General features: G+C 38.7%; 1 protein-coding gene across 6 annotated transcripts in view; it reads left to right on the top strand.

Annotated features, from left to right (window-relative positions):
* The window catches only part of LOC124719620 (zinc finger protein 83-like), a 178,827-nt gene that overhangs the window by 10,787 nt on the left and 146,597 nt on the right, over positions 1 to 21,443 (top strand). For all 6 annotated transcript variants that reach the window (XM_047244834.1, XM_047244836.1, XM_047244833.1 and 3 more), the window contains exon 3: positions 5,416 to 5,478. In XM_047244834.1, coding sequence (XP_047100790.1) covers positions 5,416 to 5,478 — 63 coding nt within the window. The remainder of the gene's footprint in view (positions 1 to 5,415; positions 5,479 to 21,443) is intronic.

The following is a 21,443-nucleotide window of genomic DNA, read 5'->3' as shown; positions in this document are numbered from 1 at the left end:
ACAAGCAGAGAAGGCACAGCCACCTTCTTTCCAGTCTTTGAATCGTGAAAGTTACAATGCTACCTTCACCGTGTGGGAACTCGAAAGTGCACTCGCCCGGTCCCGATCCTCTGTTCCGGGGCCCAATGGTACCCATATTCAGATGCTGAAGAACCTTTCTCCTGCAGGTCAAGGCTTTCTTCTTTGCACCTATAAATGCATCTGGACTGAAGATCATGTTCCCACACACTGGCATGAAGCAATTGTTGTTCCCATACCCCAACCAGGATAGGACAAACACCTTCCTTCCAGTTATCGCCCCATCTCCCTTACCAGCTGCATCTGCAAGGTGATGGAGCACATGGTAAATTCTTGATTGGTTTGGCTCCTTGAATCTAGACGCCTCCTTACCAATATCCAATGTGGCTTTCGTAGGTGCCGCTCTGCTGTTGACCACCTAGTTACCTTGTCGACCTTCATTATGAACAACTTTTTGCGTAAGTGCCAGACGGTGGCTGTGTTCTTTGATTTGGAGAAGGCTTACGACACCTTTTGGAGGGCGGGCATTCTCCGCACTATGCACACTTGGGGGCCTTCGCGGACACCTCCCTCTTTTTATTAATGCATTTTTAATGGATCGAATGTTCAGGGTACATGTGGGTTGTTTAGTCAGATGCCTTTCGCCAGGAGAATGGGGTGCCCCAGGGCTCCGTTTTGAGTGTGGCCCTTTTTGCCATAGCTATCAATCCAATAATGGATTGCCTTCCAGCTGACATTTCAGGCTCCCTTTTCGTGGACGACTTTACGATTTACTGCAGTGCTCAGAGAACATGTCTCCTGGAGCGCTGTCTTCAGCATTGTCTAGAGCGTCTATATTCCTGGAGTGTCGCTAACAGTTTCCGTTTTTCTGGTGAGAAAACGGTCTGTATGAACTTCTGGCGTTACAAACAGTTTCTTCCCCAAACCTTACGTTTCGGTCCTGTTGCTCTCCCATTCTTGGAGACAACAAAATTTTTAGGTCTTACATTTGACAGGAAACTTTGCTGGTCTCCACATGTTTCTTACTTGGCTTCTCGTTGTACCCGTTCCCTAAATGTCCTCCGTGTTCTCAGCGGGACGCCATGGGGAGCAGATCGAATGGTCCTGCTTCGCTTATATCGGTCCATTGCCCGATTAAACCTGGATTATGGGAGCTTTGTCTACTCCTCTGCCCAGCCGTCCATCTTACGCCGTCTAAACTCTATCCACCATCAGGGGTTACGTCTGGCGACTGGAGCATTCTACACCAGCCCTGTTGAGAGTCTGTGCACCGACGCTGCCGAATTAGCGCTCAACTACTGGCGCGATATGTTGCTTTGTCGGTACGCCTGCCGACTGATGTCAATGCCCCACCATCTGTCATATTTCTTCTTCTTTGACGACTCTTTCGACTGCCAATACAGTCTGTACGTCTCTGCCCTGTTATCTCCTGGAGTTCGCTTTTGTTGCGTGCTTCAGCAACTTGATTTTACCCTCCCTAGGACTTTTCGAGTGGGTGAGAGCCCGATACCACCTTGGCTCCAGGCTCAGGTTCGCGTTCACCTTGAAGGAGAGGACCCTGGATTCGATATACTGCTTGAGGTTTGTCGAACTTCGTTCGAGACTCGCTAATAACATCTTTATTTAGACAGATGGCTCCAAGACTACTGCTGGCGTCGGATGTGCCTTCGTCGTTGGGGATGATACCTTTCAATACCGGCTCCTTGACCAGTGTTCAAGCTTTACAGCTGAGCTTTTTGCTCTCTATCAGGCCGCTCAGTATATCCGCCGCCATCGTCATTCTCCCTATGCATCAGCTCTGATTCTTTGAGAGCCATTCAGTCTCTCCGTGACCCATATTCGGACCACCCTCTCGTGCAGTGAATTCAACGGTCCCTTCAGTCACTAGCTGATACTGGCGCTTGTGACCTTTTTTTGTGGATTCCTGGCCACTTTGGTGTGCCTGGGAACGAAGCTGCTGATGCTGCGGCCAAGACTGCTATCTTCCTGCCTCAGTCAGCTTACTTGTGTGTCTCATCAACTGATAGTGGGGTTAGGGTCATCAAACCGATCCTGATGGCTTGGACGACCTCCTCACACCCTTCCCGGCGAGAGGAGGTCATTTTGGCCAGGTTGCGGATTGGGCATTGATGATTTAACCACCGCTACCTGTTGTCTGGTGACCCCGCCCCGCAGTGCCCCTGTGGTCATCCATTGATGGTGCGCCATATTTTATTGTCCTGTCCCCATTTTATTCACTCTCGTGTTGTCCTGTGTCTGCTGTCTACCTTACAGGAACTTTTAGCTGATGACACTCGAGCAGCTGCTCGTATTCTTAGTTTTATGACATTGACGGACTTGTCCAAGAAAATCTAACTCTTTTATTTTGTTTATCTGTGTCTTTGTAAGTACATCCTGTTGTTGTCCCCTTGCGTTTTTCTACGCTATTAGTGCACTAACATTTGTGACTGGGCACTAATGACCTTAGTAGTTGAGTGCACTAAAAAAAAAAGTTCTGGTAATTAGTGTTTATGTGAATCCATCCCATTTCTGTTGTTGAATGTACACCAATCGCCTATCGGACACAGTTGTGCATTGGTGTTTTGTCAGTGGATAGTTTGTGGAAAAAAATTGCCCACACAACATGCCTCATTACCTCTAAATTGTGTGGGTTTTTCCTGATAGCTCTCCCATAAAATAAATGAAGAGAACCAATTTCTTTCAGAGTAAACCTGCTTTTTTTCTCCCAGTGGTTTTCCAGCTTCACGTACTTCACCTTTCTTCTCTTTCAGCAAGCGATGAAGCCTACCACCAAGCCTCTTTTTGATTTGGCAAAAACATACCAACTTTTCTATTGTTGTATTGTACAAATTTTTATCTTTCACAGCTTTGAACAAAGAGGAGTCCCCATCATAAAGGTATTTAGTATCTCTGACACCATACTGGTCCTCAGATCTGGAAAACATCCTAACAACTGCAGCAGCCTCCATGCCCCCACTTGAGCCACTATAATTATTAGAGCATGCTACTGCATGCCTTTCTTTCCACAGTTTCTCACTGTCTTCATTGTTGGACATTTTCCTTGTTGCACAGTGGTGGCAGTATTTAGACATAATTTCTACATTGAAAACTTTACCCGAGTCAATACCTATAACAGATGCAACTCCATATAGGGATGAGTGACCCCTTTTCATCCAGGTCCCATCTGCAGACACACATGGGTCAGTAACATTTGTAGGATATTCACTGTCATGAATACCTACTCTAGGATCTATTTTGTTTGTTTGTTTGTTTGTTTTGTTTTGTTTATTTCCACCAATTCCTCAACTGCTTTCTTCATAGAAACTCTGGCAGTATCGCATACACCTCCAGACAATTTCTTTATTTATTTTTCCAAACCTTGCACAAGTTGGGGGCATGTTCAAGGAACCAAACAATAAATTACCTCCTTCTCTGCCTTGTTCAAAGCATCTCATAGCATATGTTAACCTAAAATTGCTTTCATATGTACCAGTGTCGATTTTTTTGGAGGAGGAAAATGAAAATTCATAGCCACATAAATTACAAATTAATTTAAAATCACAAGCTATTCCCACTCTTCTTTCTTCAACAACAATTGTGCATTCTGTATTTTTACAGCTAACACATGAACATGAAAACTTTATAGCCTGACAGACAAGCTCTAACCTGGCAGACAAGATCTAAATCAGTAAGTCTGAATACAGTGGTATCCATATCATTATTCACACACCTGTACAATTCTCCTATTCCAAGTTTTGATGTGGAAGCTTAATTTCGAACTACGTCCTCTTTTTTTTTTTTGTTGGTAAACCGATTTCCATGAAACCTCCATTTCCTAAACACAGTTTTTCCACTACCCATTATGCATAAATCTTGACTTCCATGTGAAGGTGTACAAATTCAACCTTCCACCCATAATGTTCGTTGGTATTATCAAAATGTAAATAAAACACATGCAACAGTGTTTTAAGGCAAAGGTATAGATGTCAGCCAAAGTTATCAAAAGAAAATAGCCTTCACACTGACAAACTCCGCAGAAGCAAGCAGTTTCCCAATGTTAGAAAAGGTGGGAGTGGCCACAAGTGCAGAGCAGTTTAACAATTTAAAGGCATTTCTGAAGCTACTATCATCATAAAATTCACACCCAACATAGATTAAACTGTGTAGATAAAGGAAATAATATTTTTGAAAAATATATTTTTTGGACCAAAATCCATTACATCCTCACTTAAAATTAATGGTAAAACGTAGTTCTTGATCGTTTTCCTTAAAAGGTTGCAATATCATCCAGTTTTAAGGCTGAAATTTAATGGGGAAACTGAAACAAACTTTTATGTCACCGTGAATTTTATGTTTCGTCTTCAGCTCACTCACCTAGAAGAATTCAGGAGAAGCAACGAAAACACAAATGCAAGAACTCACACAAAATTAGCCCTAGGAATATAACGGGGTAAATTGACTACCTAACCAAGAAAGTCTTCGTTGAAACGGGTCAGTCTGTGTAAGCTGAGCCTAGGAGAAACAGGGTATGAATGAATATCCCCCAACTCTCAGCCCCTGAACTTTGAAAATCTCATTTCTCTACATTTTTGTGACTTCAGTGTAAGAATTGTCATGCCTGTATCCAGGACATTTTGTTACTGAGCGGGTTTGTGTATCATCCATAGGTATACGAAAATCACCTGTTGAGAAAAAGTCATTTGTAACAATATTACGAAAAAATAGATGAGCACTTACCATACAGAAGAAACATTGAGTAACACAGGGGCAACAGAAAAACTTATTTTGCATTTTAACTTCTGGCCAAAAGGCTTCCTTTCGATGTAGAAAACGCTCATACACATTTGCACAAGAACAATTTGCATACACGTACATGTGACCACTGTCTCTGGCTACTGTAGCAGTCTTTTCACTTTGCGTGTCAGAGACTCGGCATCTTTGCTATGTGTTGAGTAGTGATCTAACTTCATATTATTGTTGTTATTCAATCCTTGACTTTCCATTACTTGGTAAATGGTTTATGATATATATGACACATCTTTTCTATGTGAATATCGATAACATAAGGGAAAGATGAGACAATAAGTTGCAGGCAGACACAGTGAAAAGACACTTACTCATTACCTTAGTCAGAAAAGGACAAAACTAATGTGTAAGTTTCTTTTCATTGTATCTGTTTGCAGTTTGACATGTCATCTTTACAGTCACTAGCATTCTATCTTTTGCTGATATTCCAACCTGGAGTTTCCATTGTTCGAGATAATTCCTCTCAGAAAAAAGAACTAGTAATAAAATTATTATTATTGTTAAACTTAATAGTGTCATAAGTTTTCTGTAAAACTATTAAAATTAAAACTGCTTAAGCACACTAATTATGTGGTTTTATTATTACCACAGGTCCGGGTTTGCCCATCCACTGTGAACGTGAAAGAAGAATTGCAAGAGTGTGTGAATCAAGAGGTAATTCAAGAATTTATGTAACTATATAAAATTAAGCACATTTGAATAGTGCCACAGTTGTGATCATAATGGGAATGATAAGCAATGCTGCTCTCCATTGGCGTTCAGGCTTTCACTGTAGTGCCTGTAATGATTACACTCATTGTAATATTATAGGCCCCGGGCAGAAAACTAGGGAAAGCAGGCAAAATAGAGCATTATAATTTACACTAAATGAACTGAAGTATCGGTAAAAGTTAAATTTGAACCTCCTCCCTTGTATTTTTCAGTATGGCATGGAGATAAAGATGGGGCTTCACTCTAGTCAGCTTATTACCACCACAAGATTTTTCTGCTTTTACATCCATTAGCTTTGCCAACTCTCAGCCAAATTGTCACCTTCAAACATAACCTAGATCTCTGACTTAGCTACAAATCAGACTGTCACCACAACAAAGACTTTAGGGGGGAGGGGGGGGGGGGGGGTCGGTCCTCTTTCAACATTAGCCGAAGTAGTATCAGTGAGCTTGTGCAATAGTTTTAGCGTGTGTATTTTAAGAATTAGTTCCTTGCATATATCACTACAGATAGGAATTATGAGTTATTGTGATGATATACTTACGAATCAAAATATGAAAATTGCTGCCTTGACCGGGATTGGAACCTAGATTCCCCACTTCAATGACTAATTGTGTGAATAATATGACCATTCAGGTATGCATTCTGGACCCTGCCAAATTCTCATTGTTGTAGCATGTGATCAAGGCAGGAAAACCATGTTCAATTTTTCCTTTTGTCAAAAGCAAATTTCTACATAATACATTCAGTAATTTTTACTTGGAATAATTTCTTACTTCTCTGTCTTCAATCCTTTTTGGAATGTCTGATGACCTGTAAACATCTGGTATTTGAAACAATTATTTGTCCATATAAATTTGTACATTTTTTCCTTAAATGTGGCAGATTACATAAACACATCTTCTGAATTCACAGTACATGTGTGTGGGGTGGGGAAGAGGAGGGAAGGAAAGCACAAAAATGTTGTAATTTCTGTAGTAAATATATACACATGATGATGGAGGTAGTAAGTCCCTCAAAGGCTATTCAAAATTAATGTTGTAGTTAGATTTAGCAAATATTTGTATTGCAAATAGTTTACTATTCTTTGTTGAGTGCTGATTATCACTATGAAAAACATTCATTTTCCTCTCATAAGTTTTGTCAGTTTGCTTTAACTAGCCATCACTTTATAATTAGCAAAGATGCCATTTGTTATACAATCTTAAAATTGTTGGCATAGCTTGTGTAAATGACATTTTGTTGTAAAACAACCACACAAAGATGCTAAAAGTGATGTTTTCTGTTACTCTGTACCTAGTTACAACCTAGTGGTGATCGTCTGCCAGAACTTCAATGTAGATTCAAAGCCTCCAAAGTGTACATGATTTCCTGGCACAATAGCCACAGTCATCCTAGTACTTCCTCCAAATACTACATTTACAAATACAGAGAAGTGATGTCTTCTCCACACATTAGGCCCTCCTAAAATCGTGTGTGTGTGTGTGTGTGTGTGTGTGTGTGTGTGTGTGTGTGTGTGTTTGGCACCAGCATCCTCAGTAGAGACTACCTGCAAGCTCCTGTAAGCAGGTTTGTGGTGATGGCGGCATACATAAAACCACCTTGCCCTTTTAGAGGCCTATTACTCAATACACACTGTACAGAAGGGAGGCAGATATTTCAAATGCTCAGGGCCAATTTTATAAAGCAGTTGATCATAGATTATGGGAAAAAAATTGTCACATTGAACTCTGAAATCTGTATTGTACATACATTACCTGCAAATTAATATGCCATGTACTAGCATCACCTTTGACTAGGAGAATCTCAGGGATCGAGTTAATTTCAATTGTAGTCAACAAATCATATAATAAAGACACTGCAAAACAATAGACTTCATGTTGTATGACTAACAGTTGAAAAATTCTCATGCTGCTGGAAGAATTTTTATTTTTAATGATAGGCTAAGGGGAATATCTGTGACGTAAATAATAGCTGCAGATAATAACAGCCACCCTAAGATTTTCTAGAGAAGACTTCTAATAACATGAAAAATTTACAGGAATTTCATACACACACAAAGTCATTGTAAAAAAGGGAATGTGAAACGTATTTGCAATGAATAGCATGTGTATGAATTATTTGGCAGGGAATAATGATCATCCTTTACAGAAATCCACTCTGTACTTTAATACTGCATGTCAGTAGCCACAGAAGGACAATAATTTAACTACAGAATGCCAATGTCAGTTATCAGTCATATTTATTGGTTAAGGTGAAAACTAAGTTGTTTCAGTGGCTCTGTAATTGTGTAAGAGTATGGATCTAAACAGTTTAGCATTCAACCCTTGTCAGTCCAGTTTCCATTTTCTTGTTTTCCATGTATTTTTCCTCTAATATTTGCAGGATATTATTTGCAAGATGTGAAGTTTCACCATGGGTTTGAATCTACTTTAAACTGTAGGCACCCATACATCTGGAGAAGTAATTCTGATCAAAGGTCTGAGAAAGGCAAAGGTATACCACCTTTAAAAGGTCTATACTCAGTGAATGTTTGTGCTGGCAAAACCAATCTTGGGATGGGTGACTGATGGTTAATTAGTTAGTTAGTAAAGTTGGTTTGTAGATTCTTGATCTGTGGATCATTTGTACAAGTAATTGTAATGATGTGGAATGAGTTGTCATAAGTACACATTTATATGTGAGTATGATTAATGTTGACCATTTACCAGGTTCTTATTTTTAATGCAAATGTGAATTAGAAACTGTTACCCACAATCTTTTTTGTGTAAACAGAAATCCTCCAGTAGAACAGAATAGTGGTGAAACTGAAAATTTTTCAGTTTTCAAATTTAATTTTTCTGGCTGACAGAAATTTTATATCATTGAGTAAGTTATCAAAAACTTTGGTGGCAACATTGTTCATCCCCATTTTGTGCTGAAGACAACCTCAGTGTGGAATAATGAATGTCATTATGTTACTGCACTTATGTTCATCAGTGTTCCTTTTGAACTGGACAGGATTATTTACAACCAAGTTCATGACAGAATAAATGTACTGTGAAGCAGTATTCAAAATGCATGACTCCTTCAACAGATGTCTGCAAATGGTGCTGGGTGAGGAGCACATAATATTCTTACAGCAAGTTTTTGATCAGTGTAGACTTTGTTTCTTAATGATAAGTTGCCCCTGAACATTATTCCACATGACATTATTAAATGGAAATATGCAAAATGTTAACTTACTGATTTCTCTCTTCCAAAGATTTGCCATGATACAAAGTGCAAATTTAGCTGAACTGAGTTGTTTTAGGATTTCAGAAGTGTACTTTTTCCATTTAAACTCTCATCCATACGGACACACAAAATGTTGTAGTTCCCAGTGTAGTTATTATTTCCGTACTTTGTGTTTATTATTGGTGTGGTGCCTCCTAATGTGTGTGTCAGAACAATAGCAGAAAACCATCCAGTAACACTTACAAGAACATTATCTACTTCTCCTTCTGTTGCTGTATATAGATTTTGGATGGTAACAACACTAATGTCATCTGGAAAATTACTAATTCTGCTTATTGTATACTGGGGATTTTGTTGTTCACATGTATGAGAAACAAACACTTTCTGCATCTGTTGATTAGATTAGCCAATATCCATTTGTAGGCTGTCCCATTAATTCCATGAAACGTTAGTTAACTAAGTTGTGATTCACAGAGTCAAGTGCACTAGATAGGTCACAGAGAATACAAACTGGTGCTATTTTGTTGTTCAATTCTTGTAAAATTTTATGAATGAATGCACAGTGACTTTCTCAGTTGAAAGCCAAACTGTAGTTTTGATATTAAAGTTGCACAGGAGAGATACTATTCTAGAGTGAATCACCATCTCAGAAACTTGGATAAATGATGTCAGTGAAACATCTTGGTAGCTACTTACATCGCTGTTACACTTTGCTCACATAGTGGTTCAACAATGGTGTGTTTCAATATGTCTGGAAAAATACACTGTCTTTGTGATGCATTACATGTTTCAGAAAATACAACACATATCATAACAAGTCTTCACTTTGCTGAAAACACTATCAAGTACAGATGAAGTTTTATTTTTGAGAGAATATGTGATTTTCCTAATTTCAGAATGAGGAGTAGGTGAGACATCCATATGATGGAATATTATGTGAGTTGACTTTTGAAAATACCATTTTGATTTTACTCTTGAACTGCTTATCCCTGTGTTACAAAGTTTTGAAACACCCATCCACACTGAATGTTGCATAAGTTCTTGTTTGCATCGTGTTCAGCGAACTTCTTAAGCTCTGACTGACACCACAGTTTGCAGTATGTTCAGTTGAATCAAAGTTCTGCCTAAGAGCCAGTGCCAAATAACCATTAATTATCTGCTAGGAAATAATACATTCACTACCATGTTGGTTATAAAGATTATTATCTACAATACCCACCACCTTAATACATAATTTGCTGTTTCCTAGAATTATGAGTACTGCAATGGTCAAAATTCTGTGCTCAAGAGCTATAAATGCTGAGAGCTGTGTATTTTTGTTTACTTCAAAGATATCCATATCAATACTTGTCCCCATGGAGAAGTGTCTTGAAGAATTTGAAAAGTTTCTTCCACGTCGTGTCCTCCATTGTTGAAACACAAGACCTTAAACAATTTTGTAGTGTATCTATGATGTACAATTAATGGCTTGTAATCTATCCCTCCCTTCTTTGTCATCACTACTGTCTACGATGATGATGTTTTTTCATGAGATTCGAGATAGGTAAGATTTACAACCAACTTTTTTCCTATCTTTTCTTGCACAGTTGACTCCAATCCTTCATACCTAGGGGTCTGAATTTTGAAGCTGAAATTTTCACATTTTAGGTTTTCATTGTCCAATTGATATAAATAAATTTGAAAATGTCTGTGCAGAACTTTTGTTTTTTCGATGATTTATTGTGTCTATTTTACTATATCACACTGTCTTTTGAATTTTTACATTACCAAAGCCAAAATAACATTGTTCATCCCAACTAAAAAAAGACCTCTGATCACATCAGAAGCACACTTATTTCCACTTCTCTCTGCGGTAATAACATTATTCCAGAGGGTTTACAATTTTTCTTGACAAATGAATTTCTGTCAGTTTAGAATATTATTTTATGATGAATCCATAAATAAACAGTACTAGATTGTGTGATTAATAATAATTTGAAATGTGCAAAATGTTTCATAATTTCAAATGTTTTTTAAAAAAATATATGTGTACATTCAGAGCTAGTAAATACCAATTGTAACAACAAAAGTAAAGTAATTTCTTTTCGTAGGTTTTAACTTGAAATATAACGTATTGTGTATAAAATTATATGAAATTTTTCAGAAAAACAGCTGATACAATTGAAAATTCAAAAAATATTTCCAGTTTCGGCTACTAGTGTTGACGAAAAGTAATGTTGCAGGAGGATGTCCCTTTACAAGGTGCAGTCTGATGAACAGTCAGGTCAAATGCTGATTCAGTGCTTTTTCCAACCTCTTGCACCTAAATTAAATTAATGCTAAGCGTTGTTCAGTTAATGCAAGTTAAGTGTTATACAACATAGCAAATTTGTGAACTGGGTTCATTTTATGAACTAAGATTAAAATTTACATACATTCAGGGATGTTTAAAAAATTGATCATTAATGCAATGATTATTGGTTCCATTATATTCCTGTATAGATCTGGTAGAAAGAGAACTTGTGTTTTTATCTTTTGGTTCTTTGTTCAGTGCACCTCAAGACAATCTAATAAATGTAATTTTTCTCATTTGCACTATCCATATATTCCAAATTGTTTTTATATCAAGGTAGGTTATTCTCTTCGTGTGATTTTTAAGAGAGGAAGAGCTTGTATACATAATGGTTGACATTCGTTAATTGCATGGATATGTGGCACACCTTTGTTATTTTCCACAAACAAATGTGTGTGCGTGTGTGTGTGTGTGTGTGTGTGTGTGTGTGTGTGTGTGTAGCATACCAGTTGTGCCTGATAAGTCAGTTTTAGTTGTCATGGCTTTTCTACATTCAGGGGAGAATATGTCAGGGTAACATGTAAACTTATCACAATTGAAGTGAAAAACATGTTTCTAGGTTTAAAATGTTGTTACATTTGATATTGCTTCTGTTAGGTTGTTGTCTTTTGTCAGACATTCAACATTTTTCCAGTGACTGGGATCCATCCCTGAAGTGAGATACAGGACAGTCGATACAGTACTAGTTTGTATCTTCCATGATTTTTTTGTTGTATCCAAAAACATTTTCCAGCAACACACTCCTCAGATGGAGGAAAAATTCAAGTTAGGGATGCAAAGTCAAGTGAATTTTCTGGATGTTATTCAGACCTCTTAATTTCTACATTGCCAAATCACCTTCATGGGCAGAATTATTGTCTGTGCAAATGGCAATGTTTTTTCCCATCCAATTCATCTTAAAAAACTGACGTGTTGTTTGCCTGCTATCAGTTTTCCCATGTGAATCACTTCATTACAAGAATCTGTTTTGCATCTCAGAAAAAATTGTTCATAACTTTTCAAGCACATGAGACTGACTTACTTTTTTGGTGTGGGACTCTGTTTGACTGCTGTTGTTTTTTGACTTGAAGCATGAGATACTCATCTCATCTCATCATCATTTAAGACTGATAATGCCTTTCAGCATTCAGTCATCTCATCTGTACTAACAAATCAGTACACACTATTTGTTTTTCTGTGCTTGAAACAAGCAAAACAAGACTTTTTCTTGTACTATCTACAATTTCAAGTTTCCTTCCCATTAGACTATTCACAAATGTTTGTCGAAGTTGCTATGGCAATATTTGCTAAAACTACTTACATACATGCGTTCAGGTGTGATAGCACACAAATTATTGGCACTCGTATAACTCTGAATAACAAATATTTACTTACAGATATGTGTTGGTGATAGGCAAGATCTTGAGATTTGTAAATTGCAGTAAATTAACACTAGGCAAGATTTGTATCTACTCAGGAAAAAAGTTTTCAGTGCCTGCTTCCAAGGAACCTCCCTGAACAATACAGCTGATGCTGAATAAAGAGCACCTGTCTTGTGAACTAACTGACAGTTGTGAAACACAGCAGGTAACTGTCTCATTTGGTACATCAGTCCCCTAAGGATAAGTGGAGCGTCATCCAAATATATCAGAAAATGAACTCAATGCCTGGAGTGTGTTTTGAATGGTAGTATGTGCTTTTGAGGCTGAGACTGGTTTTGAGGCACAAGTGTATGTGACATTTTTTTGGAATAAGTACTCTGGTTTTACTGTGTTGGGATAGTAGTAGTTTTACCATTTGGTAAAATACAGGGTATTTCAGAATGAATGTATTGGTTTTAAGGCTTTGAAGCATTTATTACCTCCAGCTTACGTTATATATAATAGTCAAATGAAAGAGCAAGTCAAACAGTTTTTTTTGCGCAAATGTTCAATGCGAGCATCATTTGTCACTCATAAAGTTAATAGGTGAGTTCTTCCCAAACCTTGTTCAATGTGCATGGACTAATTGTTGCAACAATGCTGTTGATGAAGTCAGGTTTATCAGCTGGTAGGGGAGGCACCGATACATGATCCTTTGTGAACCCCAAAGTTAAAAACTGCATGGCATCAAACAGTGTATGAAGATGGAGGTAATGCAAACCAAGCTCTTGTCATCCAGTTCCTTATGACCAATCCATTGGTCAGTGCCAGTGTGGTACAATCGATTGCATAATCGCATACTGAGTTATACCAGTGATGTGGCACAACATATTGCTGCCAAATAACCCTCTGTGGTTCAGCTTTTTCCAGTTGAAGGAAGAGCCGCTGTTCTAGCACAAGAAGATGAGAAGCACGAATTACAGTTGCTTTAGTGAGAAAGCAAGCCCATAAACGTTCTGATGGGGTACGGAACTAATAAAATTCAATTGAATGGAGTCTCATTGCAACTGTCCACATAGGTGTAATATCGATTCATGACTGAAGACCACATGATCCAGAAAACATGCTCCATACAGAAAATTTTCATCAACAAAATTGGCAAGTAAACCATAGTATGTAGGCTTTAGAGCTTGTAACAACTGCAAACAATAAGGACATAGTTATGTCACCTTATGTCTCTGCACAGACATCACTGGAACAGCTAGTTCACAAATAGCTCTCTTAACTGATTTAGTGGGCTACACATGAAAGACTCACTTGTTCAGCACATTCATCAGTTACTATTGGTCATTCCATAGTATTCTCTTTGTGCACAGCTACACAGACAAAACTGAGTTGCTCTTTCATTTGCTGAATTATAATTGTAAGTCGTGTGTAATAAAAGCTACATTACCTTAAAAGCTGTATATTCTATTTCAAACACCCTGTATTTGTGGTTCATGCTTCTCTTTTGATCACCCAATGTGGGCCCGTGTACAGAGTTAATGGAGATAGTGACACCATATGTGTAAACCGTAATGTGTGCATGTGGACAGGTTGTGATATTCAAAAAGGTAGGTGCCATTAAACATCTTGAGGCTTGATGTGGGTGAATGCATACAGCGTGGTTCCTCAGGCAGCAAATGAAGTATGATGGTACTGACCTTGGATTGATGAATCCACTGAGCAGTTGAAATGTTTCACAATATTAGAGCTCTTCTGACAATGACTGTTTTGAAAGGCCAATAAGATCATAGATAACTCAATTCTCCAGCTGGTTGTGCCACATATTTACGCAGCCTTTATAGAATTAAGCCATTGTTTGACCATGATGTAGCTTGTTGGGTGGTAAATGTCCTCCAGTAATGGAGAGCAAGACAGAATTTTCTTAGCTGGTTAAAGAACTCTGGCCTGACTTTTTGGCCTTGGTCTGTGCTAATGTCCAGCAGACAGCCAAAGTGAGAAACCCAATTTGACATGAAGGCAAAGGCCAGCGTCTCTGCCTATATGCAAATTCCCCAGTGGGCACATGCACATAACGGGCTATTGTACTGTGCTGACATTTTTGTATAAGCCGAATGGCATTATTACAGAAGTATTCGGAATGTCTGTTCACCACATGAATTTGCATAAAAGTCTTTGCACAGTCCAGTACACTGAACACAGCAGCATCACTGAGAATACAATTGTAGTCACATAATCTTTTAACTGGTCCACATGTGCTCTCCGCATTCTTCGGTGAGTGTTGCTTTGTTGTGGCTGTACTGTTAGCATGATGCTATTACCTGTGTGCTGGGAGATGGTGTTCCAGCCACTACGAAATGCTCATCATATGATTTCAAGAAAACTATTAGGTGAAAAAATTTGATTTTGTTTTCAGATCTTACAGTCAGATGTCTTCACTCAATAAAGTGCTGAATTTATTTTTGGTATTCATCATAGTTCCTGTGTTGCATCAAATTAAGTAAACGATTGCATGAAATTCTAGTGTTTGTAGAAACATAAACACATTGTGTAAGCTTTGTGTGCAGTTGATTTTAGCCCATACAGTGCTGTGTATGAAATGTAGATAAGTATCGAAATGTAATTTAAAATTCAAAGCATTTTGTTCTTGAGGTATTGGGATTTATATCCAGCATTGTGAATTTTGGTATTTACGATTGGCATATTTCATAAATTGTTCAAAATATTTGAAACTATGTATTCATTGAAATATTGACATAGCTCATCTGTAGCAGTGAGAAGGTTGGTGATATGGGACATGTAAACACATCAATAGTGCTTAAGGAAAATCCATAACTGTCAAAGGGTTGATAAAGGAACTGGATATGAGTCTGGAATTGTTATTGCATTCAGGGCACTGTAACTACACTGCAGGTGCCACGCCAAATTTTTTGGGTATAAGGGGAGTAACGCTTTCCATGAGCTTTGGGCTAAACTTTGCCTTTGCCTTTGCCTTTGCCTTTCCAAAATGGCCAGAAGATGACACTCTAAGATGGCGTGAGACTGGCAATCCATCATTAGTTTAGCTAGGGCATCCAGTTTTTCTAAATGGTGATCATAATCTGCCTGTGTTATTGCTGATATTCAGGCTCCATTGCATGGCACTACAGTGCTCTACATGAATTTTGTGCAAGAGGTGATGTGATTACAACCTTAAGTTTGGCAACACAGTGATGGTAGAGCTCACTAACCACTAGAGCAGACTTGGTAGAATCTGTGGATTTCCTGAATTATGAAACCTAGCTCCAACCCGCACAAACCAGAGTGGCACATTATCAGGCCAGAATAGTGGTAGTCGCAGGGCATGCCATGACACTGTCATACCTTTAGGACCTGTGGAGTCTTGTATTTTATTAGTTTGAAAATTGTGTGGTCAATCCTCTTCGATTATCTGTCGGCTTATCAAGTCAGTGTCGCCAGTGTCAGTGGAGCTGTAACAATAACCTTTCAAACCATTTAAGATTGTGCGTTTGGATAATCCGTCATGATAGCACAACTATTGGAGGCATTTGTGTAACTCTGAATAACAAACATATTAAGGATAAGAAATGGGAGGAAGTTAACACCAGGCTAGATGTGTGTATTCAGCAAAGATCACCACACATGACATCTATCTTGCACGAAGCTTTACAATAATTAACTAATTATTTATGGTACAGTATGTTGTTGTTGTTGTGGTCTTCAGTCCTGAGACTGGTTTGATGCAGCTCTCCATGCTACCCTATCCTGTGCAAGCTTCTTCATCTCCCAGTACCTACTGCAACCTACATCCTTCTGAATCTGCTTAGTGTATTTATCTCTTGGTCTCCCCCTATGATTTTTACCCTCCACGCTGCCCTCCAATACTAAATTGGTGATCCCTTGATGCCTCAGAACATGTCCTACCAACCGATCCCTTCTTCTGGTCAAGTTGTGCCACAAACTTCTCTTCTCCCCAATCCTATTCAATACTTCCTCATTAGTTATGTGATCTACCCATCTAATCTTCAGCATTCTTCTGTAGCACCACATTTCAAAAGCTTCTATTCTCTTCTTGTCAAACTATTTACCGTCCATGTTTCACTTCCATACATGGCTACACTCCATACAAATACTTTCAGAAATAACTTCCTGACACTTAAATCTATACTCAATGTTAACAAATTTCTCTTCTTCAGAAACGCTTTCCTTGCCATTGCCAGTCTACATTTTATATCCTCTCTACTTCGTCCATCATCAGTTATTTTGCTCCCCAAATAGCAAAACTCCTTTACTACTTTAAGTGTCTCATTTCCTAATCTAATACCCTCAGCATCACCCGACTTAACTCGACTACATTCCATTATCCTCGTTTTGCTTTTGTTGATGTTCATCTTATATCCTCCCTTCAAGACACCATCCATTCCGTTCAACTGCTCTTCCAAGTCCTTTGCTGTCTCTGACAGAATTACAATGTCATCGGTGAACCTCAAAGTTTTTATTTCTTCTCCATGGATTTTAATACCTACTCCAAATTTTTCTTTTGTTTCCTTTACTGCTTGCTCAATATACAGATTGAACAACATCGGGGAGAGGCTACAACCATGTCTCACTCCCTTCCCAACCACTGCTTCCCTTTCATGTCCCTCGACTCTTATAACTGCTATCTGGTTTCTGTACAAATTGTAAATAGCCTTTCGCTCCCTGTATTTTACCCCTGCCACCTTTAGAATTTGAAAGAGAGTATTCCAGTCAACATTGTCAAAAGCTTTCTCTAAGTCTACAAATGCTAGAAACGTAGGTTTGCCTTTCCTTAATCTTTCTTCTAAGATAAGTCGTCAGGTCAGTATTGCCTCACGTGTTCCAGTATTTCTACGGAATCCAAACTGATCTTCCCCGAGGTCGGCTTCTACTAGTTTTTCCATTCGTCTGTAAAGAATTCGTGTTAGTATTTTGCAGCTGTAGCTTATTAAACTGATTGTTCGGTAATTTTCACATCTGTCAACACCTGCTTTCTTTGGGATTGGGATTATTATATTCTTCTTGAAGTCTGAGGGTATTTTGCCTGTTTCATACATCTTGCTCACCAGATGGTAGAGTTTTGTCAGGACTGGCTCTCCCAAGGCCGTCAGTAGTCCCAATGGACTGTTGTCTACTCTGGGGGCCTTGTTTCGACTCGGGTCCTTCAGTGCTCTGTCAAACTCTTGACGCAGTATCTTATCTCCCATTTCATCTTCATCTACATCCTCTTCCATTTCCATAATATTGTCCTCAAGTGCATCGCCCTTGTATAGACCCTCTATATACTCCTTCCACCTTTCTGCTTTCCCTTCTTTGCTTAGAACTGGGTTTCCATCTAAGCTCTTGATGTTCATACATGTGGTTCTCTTATCTGCAAAGGTCTCTTCAATTTTCCTGTAGGCAATATCTATCTTACCCCTAGTGAGATAAGCCTCTACATCCTTACATTTGTCCTCTAGCCATCCCTGCTTAGCCATTTTTGCACTTCCTGTCGATCTCATTTTTGAGACGTTTGTATTCCTTTTTGCCTGCTTCTCCTTTCATCAATTAAATTCAATATTTCTTCTGTTACCCAAGGATTTCTACTAACCCTCTTCTTTTTACCTACTTGATCCTCTGCTGCCTTCACTACTTCATCCCTCAGAGCTACCCATTCTTCTTCTACTGTATTTCTTTCCCCCATTCCTTTCAATTGTTCCCTTATGCTCTCCCTGAAACCCTGTACAACCTCTGGTTCTTTCAGTTTATCCAGGTCCCATCTCCTTAAATTCCCACCTTTTTGCAATTTCTTCAGTTTTAATATACAGGTCATACATAACCAATAGATTGTGGTCAGAGTCCACATCTGCCCCTGGAAATGTCTTACAATTTAAAACCTGGTTCCTAAATCTCTGTCTTACCATTATATAATCTATCTGATACCTTTTAGTATCTCCAGGGTTCTTCCATGTATACAACCTTCTATCATGATTCTTAAACCAAGTGTTAGCTATGATTCAGTTGTGCTCTGTGCAAAATTCTATCAGGAGGCTTCCTCTTTCATTTCTTAGCCCCAATCCATATTCGCCTACTACGTTTCCTTCTCTTCCTTTTCCTACACTCGAATTCCAGTCACCCATGACTATTAAATTTTCGTCTCCCTTCACTATCTGAATAATTTCTTTTATTTCATCATACATTTCTTCAATTTCTTCGTCATCTGCAGAGCTAGTTGGCATATAAACTTGTACTACTGTAGTAGGTGTGGGCTTCGTATCTATCTTGGCCACAATAACGCGTTCACTATGCTGTTTGTAGTAGCTTACCCGCATTCCTATTTTCTTATTCATTATTAAACCTACTCCTGCATTACCCCTATTTGACTTTGTGTTTATAACCCTGTAGTCACCTGACCAGAAGTCTTGTTCCTCCTGCTACCGAACTTAACTAATTCCCACTATATCTAACTTTAACCTATCCATTTCCCTTTTTAAATTTTCTAACCTACCTGCCTGATCAAGGGATCTGACATTCCATGCTCTGATCCGTAGAACGCCAGTTTTCTTTCTCCTGATAACGACATCCTCATGAGTAGTCCCCACCCAGAGATCCGAATGGGGGACTATTTTACCTCCGGAATATTTTACCCAAGAGGATGCCATCATCATTTAATCATACAGTAAATCTGCATGCCCTCGGGAAAAATTACGGCCGTAGTTTCCCCTTGCTTTCAGCCGTTCGCAGTACCAGCACAGCAAGGCCGTTTTGGTTATTGTTACAAGGCCAGATCAGTCAATCATCCAGACTGTTGCCCTTGCAACTACTGAAAAGGCTGCTGCCCCTCTTCAGGAACCACATGTTTGTCTGGCCTCTCAACAGATACCCTGCCGTTGTGGTTGTACCTACGGTACGGCTATCTGTATCGCTGAGGCACGCAAGCCTCCCCACCAACGGCAAGGTCCATGGTTCGGGGGGGGGGGGGGGGGGGGGGGGGTACAGTATACTATATCCAATTGCGATTTTCCTACTCATTAGGTGATCCATAAATGTTTAATTGCAGGTAATCCAACACCATATTATCCTCTGTCTAGTTGCTGTCTTACAAAATTATATATAAGTATAATCTTCACAAGAAATGTGGACATACTTTAATTCAATTCTTTCATAGCTCTGAAAATGAAAGAGAAGGCTACTTGTGACCTTTCGTGAATTTTGAATAACTTTACATTGACAATAAACCAACCAAAGCAGAGAATATGTTGTGGGACAGCATTCCAATTTATTTATTTGAGAATTATTGTTGTACTTTTCAGTTCAAAGGCTGGTTTAATGCAGCACTATTTTAAACTGTACAAGTTTTTTAACCTCAGAATGACTACAACAGCCTTTGTTGCCTTTCACCTGTTATCACAACCAGGTCTTTGTTTTCCTCTACATTTTTTTTATCCTTCTCTCCCTCCCTCCTCCCTCCCTGCTTCCATCACAAAGTACCGTATTTACTCGAATCTAAGCTGCACCTGAAAAATGAGACTCGAAATCAAGGGAAAAAAAATTTACCCAAATCTTAGCCGCACCTGAAATTAGAGACTTGAAATTCAAGGGGAGATAAAAGTTTTAGGCCGCACCTCCAAATCGAAACAAAGTTGGTCCATTGTAATATGAGAAACAATTTAGGTCGAATGAATGACGATACAGCTACAGTATTATAGTTTGGTTTGAGTCATAAGCTTAGCAGTTATGCTCTACCAGGTAGCCATTGCTAAGCGTCAGGCGCTCCGTCCATGTTTATACGGGTAACCTTTCTTTTTCACGTGCTTCGTCTGGTTTGAACTGCTTGCTTATTTTTCTTTGATCTGATAAGTGCCGTTCTCTTTGTTATAGGTTTTTCTGTCACTCTAAGCTGAAAATGCATTACTGTACTGTGTCATGCATTGTTTGTCGCATTCCGATAATGAGTGTTTACGGCCTGTCGTCGCTCGCGGCATGGCTTGCTTTTGTGCACGATACCGCCGCTTACAGTTAAAAAGAGAGAGAGGATTCGTCTCATTAGCGAGACAATGGCAAGAGACTGCTATTTGTTGTTACTTACACTGCTGCTTACTTTGATAATGATCAACAAGAACCAAATAATAGACTGCATATGGTAGATGATGTTCTGAACAAGAGTTTAGCGAAAATTTTTCTCCGTTTGAAAATATTTGCAGACGCCTCTTTAATACAATACATTCTGCACAGAAATTAGAGTCATCTTAGATTAAAAAATCTAGTCAATTGCCGTGCTTCATTTCTGACTGTATCACTATTAGGAATAAGAATAATACAAATATCAACATGACATAATATGTATATTCTTCCGCATTTGCTGTTGTCTCACTCTAGTTTCGTAGTTTATTAGGCAGACAGGATTTAAACGAGATAGCAGCAAACATGAAAGAATACATGGCAAAATGTTATATTCGTATTATTTTTATGTTGAAGAGAATACTGCATGTGATTCACAATTCATAGAAGTTCCTATTAGCAACCATCTCTTCTCACAGGTAGGAAAAAATTCGGAATGTAGAGTTGGCCATATTGACAAACATCCCAAACAGTCTTGGCAGTCGGATTTTCGTATTACTTTGAAATGCTGCTACATTCGAAGATGAACAATACGGCATTTGTATTTACTTCATTGAGTAATGTATGAAAATGCAGTGGTCGAAAATTGAGGCGGAGAAAAAAAGCTCGTCTTCCACCTTTTTTTTATTTATTTATTGACGCAGAGATTTTGGCACCAGTATTTATCTTTGTGCTTGCAAAGCATGCCTGTGTAGTGTTACATATATTCGACGGCAGAAGTTAGTTGTACCGGCACCTACCAACATTTTTCAGAACTTCCGCTTACTTTGCACTCGATTCTAAGCCGCAGGCGGTTTTTTGGATTACCAAAACCTGAAAAAAAGTGCGGCTTAGATTCGAGTAAATACGGTAACTATGCCTTTATGCCTCATATTGTATCCCATCAATTTTTCCCTATC

The sequence above is a fragment of the Schistocerca piceifrons genome, chromosome 11, assembly GCF_021461385.2.
Source record: "Schistocerca piceifrons isolate TAMUIC-IGC-003096 chromosome 11, iqSchPice1.1, whole genome shotgun sequence".
Lineage (NCBI taxonomy): Eukaryota > Metazoa > Arthropoda > Insecta > Orthoptera > Acrididae > Schistocerca > Schistocerca piceifrons.
The sequence above is the reverse complement of the archived record's forward strand: the minus strand, read 5'-3'. Positions and strand labels throughout refer to the sequence as shown.